The sequence below is a fragment of the Mastomys coucha genome, chromosome X (genome assembly GCF_008632895.1).
Source record: "Mastomys coucha isolate ucsf_1 chromosome X, UCSF_Mcou_1, whole genome shotgun sequence".
In the NCBI taxonomy this organism is placed as follows: Eukaryota; Metazoa; Chordata; class Mammalia; order Rodentia; family Muridae; genus Mastomys; species Mastomys coucha.
This window is the reverse complement of record NC_045030.1, coordinates 77400154-77406047: the sequence shown is the minus strand read 5'-3', so window position 1 is coordinate 77406047 and position 5894 is coordinate 77400154. Positions and strand designations below refer to the sequence as shown.

Sequence of the window (5894 nt, the reverse complement as noted above, 5' to 3'; positions counted from 1 at the left end):
TGGGACTATTGATGCTGGTTAGCTGGAGCTAAAAAATTAGTGGTGATTAAGAAGAGACCAGCATCATTAAGGTGACATTTTCTGGGAAGTGTTTTCTGAGAACACAAAGAGGCTATGTTCCAGAGATAGCCAAGGTTGTACCTTGTGCTGCAGTACGACTTGGTAATGTGTAAGAGTCACACAGGTGGTACTGGTTTTGAAGGCATGAAAGGGTCATGAAGAGCAGCTGAGGCTCGGCACAGTGAGAGGCCTTGGAAGGCCATTGGTGAAGGGGCAGCCTCGGTTTGCAATTGATGGCCCAAGACTGAAGGGGTCATGCAAAGGAATTGAGGCTTGGCTCCATGAAGACAGTCTATGAGAGGCTATTGGTGAAGCCCAGTTACAGCGGAAGACAGCAGTGTTTTTGGAATGCCAGTACCATGCAATGACCACCAAGAACAGCAGCAGCAGTGGAGTACAGGCATCTGGAGCCTAGAAGACAAGATGTGTGCTACAAAGGGCAGAGCTGGAGAGGTGACCAAAGCCCTTAGAGAAGCCCAGAAGATCATGAGTTGGATCCCAGACATTGGTTTTGCTTTTGATTGTGACTGTGCCCTGATATTTTTCCATCTTGAAGGAAGAAAGTATTTTAGTGGAGCCCACAGTTAAAGAGACCTTGAATTTTAGAAGATATTGGACATTTTAAATTGATTGAACTTTTAATATGTAAAGACTGTGGGACTTTAGATCTTGGGGATGAATAAGAAAGTAAAGGTTGAGGCTTAATAGTGATGTGTTTGTGTGTCAAGTTGACAAGGGGTCAATTGTACTGGCTGGTTTTGTGTGTCAACTTGACACAGGCTAGAGTTAACACAGAGAAGGGAGCTTCAGTTGGGGAAATGCCTCCATGAGATCCAGCTGTGGGGTATTTTCTCAATTAGTGATCAAGGGGGTAGGACCTCTTGTGGGTGGTGCCATCCCTGGGCTGAATGTCTTGGGTTCTGTAAGAAAGCAGGCTGAGCAAGCCAGGGGAAGCAAGCCAGTAAGAAACATCTCAACATGGCCTCTGTGTCAGCTCCTGCTTCCTGACCTGCTTAACTTCCAGTCCTGACTTCCTTTGGGGATAAACAGCAGTGTTGAAGTAAGCTGAATAAACCCTTTCCTCCCTAGCTTGCTTCTTGGTCATGATGTTTTGTTCAGGAATAGAAACCCTGACTAAGACATTACATCTTTGAGGAACAAATGCAGGGACCTACTGGGTAGCTCTGCCATGGTATGTGCCCAGATGGATTTTCCCATGTGACCATAGTATCTCCGTGGTTTAGGTGTCCGCATGTTTCACGAAGGAGGTTATTTTATTTTATTTTATTTTTATTTCATATGTATGAGTGTTTTGCCTGAATGTATATGTATGTATACCACATGTGTACAGAAGCTAGAAGAGACTATTAAATCCTCTGGAACTGGAGTTACAGACAATTGAGAGTGGCTATGTAAGTGCTGGGAACTGAACTTGGGGTCTCTGACAAAGCAACATGTGCTCTTAACTTCCGAGCTATTTCTCCAGCACCCAGAAACCACAATGGAGGGGGTCTTATAACCTTGTTCCTAACCTTTATGTATAATGCACTTGTTTCATTTAAGTTTTCAGATTTATAAGCAGGTCTCTGCCCAATTTTAGAGGTTAGTGTTTTTATGCATTTATAGCTTGTAGGCATAATGTCTTTGTGCACTGTGTAAAGATTATCCTTGTATTAATCAAATGCTTATTTCTCTGCCCCCACACCTTGTTGCAATCCAGACATGGCATTGTAATGCTTGTCCCAAATACCTCATATTTCAAGTTTGTGTAAACAATGCTCACCATTTATTCTCTGCATTGTCAATAAAAGCTGATCAGTTAATGATTGGACAGAAGAGAGAATAGTGTAGGACTTCTGACATCCAGGGGAGGGGAAGAAGGAGAAGAAGCAGTATTCAGACACTGAAAGGGTGAGAGGGGACATGCTGGGAGAACACATCTGAAGTCCAAAGGGCAAGACCAATAATAAAATGCTAACATCGCAGGGATTTTGGCTGGGAGGTAGCCAAAGAATAGATCAAGGTTTTGCGTTATAAAGCTTGTTTAAATAAATCTAGAAGTCTCAGTCTTCATTCATTTGGGAGCTAGCCATGGATGTAGAGAAATATTGCCACTTTTAAAAATACATTTACAATAGCTGACATTAAATTGTCCAAACCAAATTAGACAAAAAAATACTCTCAAGTAACATTGTTCAAATACTGATAGTTTTTGTTTCATCTCTATGTGACTTTTATGGCTTTGGATGGATAAAGGTCTTGCTTTATGAAATAAATGCTTGAGCAAAAGCTGGCTTTGATTTTACAGTTTTGAAACAAACACACAAAAAATTACTGTCTGAATTTTCCTCACTTTTCTTATTTCTTTTGCATGCAGAAAATTGTTGTGGAGAGGCAGGGCAACATCTGAATCAATCATTATAGGGAAGTAAAGGAAGCAATTTCAGGATGTATTTGCAAGTTCTAATTTTCTTATAGATATTAGAAGAGAATGGGATGAAAAAATGGGTTTCCAGCTGATTTTTGAAGTGGAATCAAAGTCCTTCAAAATGAATGACATTTTCTTTTCTTTTTTCAGATTTCTTCCTAGAATGTCAACATCTTTTCCATTCAACACCTCCATCATGTATAAAAAGACTGTGTTTGTAGAGTACACGGACCAGCTTTTCAACATTGCCAAGCCCAGGCCACCCTGGATGGGTAATGAAAACAATATTGAGTGCTAATTATGATACTAGGCACCTCATTTCTTAGTAAGGATCCTTAACCTCAGGCAGGGCTTCACTTACAGAGGGTGGTTACCAAAGGATGTATTCTTTAACCAGGTATCTTTAACTACCTTTCAGTAAATAAACTGGTTGTATTTTCTGTCTCTGCTGCTTGGCTTCAACAAGATTGGTCTTGAATTATTTCCTTTTCTTTCCCTCTTCAATCCAGTTCTATCTTGTATAGTTTTCTAGCTTTAAGTTTTCTTCTATGTTCTGATGACTCCACTTCTATATTTATTTGACTCTTTATCTAAATATTAACTGTTTATCTCCACTTAGATGTCAAATAAACTTGTAGCATGATCTTAAGATATTTTTTGCATCAGGAATGATTTATCAATGCTACAAATCCACCCCAGGACCTTGCATATGTTAAGCAAGTGTTCTACTACTGAGTAACACCATTATTACCTGTCTTAGAATTGTTGCTGAGAATTGTAGGAAAGAAATGCACTCAGTTCTAAAGAGATGTCTCTTTAGAATTGACTTTTTTTTTTCATGTAGTAGACACAAACTGGTTCATCAACTCCTGGCCCATGATTCCTCTGCAGTCTTTATGAAAGAAAGCTAGTAATGTATAAGATTTATTTTTGAGAATTTATTTGTAAAACATTCTTAGTATGTTCCCTACTCCAAGATGGGAGGAAGGCCACTTGAGAAGGAAAACCATTATTAATACTGGATGTTACTATAGACTTGGTCAAAGTTCAAGAAAGAGAAATTCTACAGAATATAGTTAAAAACTGTGTCATCTTGGAAAAACAAAGGTATTTCATAATTTTACTCCACTGTCTTTAGTTCATTCAATAAACCATTTGTAGGCATCTTATAAAAATATCTACAGGTTATAACTCTTAATTTCCTCTTGATTTCTATGTCATAAACTAACTTGTCATAATCTAAATGGAATCATAGGAATCACCTATGATCTTTCTACTTTTTTTCCTTCCTCCCTCGCAAAAGTAAGGTACTGCATATTATGTTCCCTGTATACTTCTATAATTTTATTTTCTATCTACCAACCATTCACGTTAATTCAGCCGTTTTATTCAACAATGTCAAATTTATTTATTTCATGAGGCTTTTGAATTTGTTTTATTTGCATTTAATGTTGTTCTTCTAGATAGTTGAATTAATGAATACATTGGATGATTTGTCAGAAATATTTCCTCAGAACAATCCTGAGGCTGAACTAGGCTTAATGGAAGGCATAACTGTTGTTCATCAGCTTCTGCTATGACTTTAACCCTTACTTTTATAATGACAAGATTTTTGGTATGCTATCCTTCAAGTAACCTTTGAGGGATATCTTATTTTAACAGGTCTACTAGGTCCTACCATTTGGACTGAGGTTCATGACACTGTGGTCATTACACTTAAAAACATGGCTTCTCATCCTGTTAGTCTTCATGCTGTTGGTGTGTCCTACTGGAAAGCTTCTGAGGGTAAGTCAAATTCTCTCCTATTTTCCTGCCATTCTAGTTGTAGAACAATAAGAAGTATGTTCTTGATATTAAGAGCCATGTTACTCCATTTTGGATTACTATAAAATACTTAGCTCGATACTTTACAAAGTCAGAGGATTATTTAATTAATAGTTCTGAGTTCTATGAGCATCAGCTACAGAGTCTACTCCATTTAATATAATAAGTGATCATAAATGTAAACATTTGGAACAATTAAACCTTTCCTTCTTAAATGTCTCAATACTGTCACACTGGGATAAAGTCTCCAGCACAAGGAACTGAGGGACATGACTAAACCATAACAGTGTCACACCTTAAATTCTATCCATTCTCTTGTATATAAATATTGAAATTTAATAACTGTATCAGCAACAATTACTTATACGTTCAAGACCGTGTGCTTGCCCATGGTGGAATCAGGTCCACAAGTAGGCCCATCCAACCCTAAAACTTAAACTATGAAACATTGTTCTACAGTGCAAGGATTTGTATAGGTGATGTTGAATTTTGTTTATATAACTAGAAAGTTCCATGAAGTAAATTTGGTGTGGCTGGGTCCAAGGATTCAGTGATGCCTTTAGCATCATTTTTTTCTCACAATTTCTGCTCTGTATTCCTTCCTCTTTTGCATTCATTTTTGGGTAGACTTCTTTAACATTATGGCAAAGCCACTGAAAACTCAACATTTGCTTTGATTTTTACATAAGGTGATGGTAATAAAGAAATATCTTTTTAAATATTTATTGATGTTGGAAACAATGGAAGAGCTGTATTGGGAAGAGGAGCATCAGCCTTATTAATCTGCGTATGAAAAGGTCTTGTCACACAAGAAAGAGTTTCACTAATATAAATTTATATAAGTAGTTCACAAGAAAGGCAAAGACTCAAGAAGCAAAGTAATCTTTAATTGAGGCCTTCATCATTCATGGTCTCTGATGTTAGTTTTACAGTTTGTATCTCAAAGATACTCAAATGTAAATATTTCAAGATAGGTTCATTGTGTACATTTATTGTTTCCATAGCATATAACATAATACCTAGCATGTAGTCATTGTTCCATATAGGAACAAAAGTATAAAAAATACCATTTGCTTTTTCTTCCTAAAATTATATATGTTCCTTGCCCATTAGACATATTTGTTATGGAGGCTGAAGTATAGCTCAGTATAGAGTACTTGTCTAACACATTTTATTCTTTATATTGGGACTATGGAAGCACCAAAGCATTGCTAATAAAGCTTGATAGTACATACCTCTAATCTCAGCACTCAGGAGGCTGAGTCAGGAGGATCACTATAAATTTTAGGCCAACCTGAGCTATAAAGTAAGATCCAATATTTAAAAAATTGACCCTTCAGGGCTGGAGAGATGGCTCACCTATTAAGAACACTGACTGCTCTTCCATAGGTCCTGAGTTCAATTCCCAGTAACCATTTGGTGGCTCACAACCATCTATAATGGGATCCAATGCCCTCTTCTGGTATATCTGAAGAAGAGTGACAGTGTACTCATAATACATAAAATACAGACATCTTTTTAAAAAAATTGCCCCTTCTAAATATATTTCAAACAGGATGTGCTACCTTTTTTTTTTTTTTTT

General features: G+C 37.2%; 1 protein-coding gene across 7 annotated transcripts in view; it reads left to right on the top strand.

Annotated features, from left to right (window-relative positions):
* Window positions 1-5894, top strand: part of F8 (coagulation factor VIII) — a 226818-nt gene that overhangs the window by 11762 nt on the left and 209162 nt on the right. For all 7 annotated transcript variants that reach the window (XM_031364709.1, XM_031364704.1, XM_031364687.1 and 4 more), the window contains exons 2-3: window positions 2639-2760; window positions 4151-4273. In XM_031364709.1, the coding sequence (XP_031220569.1) occupies window positions 2639-2760; window positions 4151-4273 (245 nt within the window). The remainder of the gene's footprint in view (window positions 1-2638; window positions 2761-4150; window positions 4274-5894) is intronic.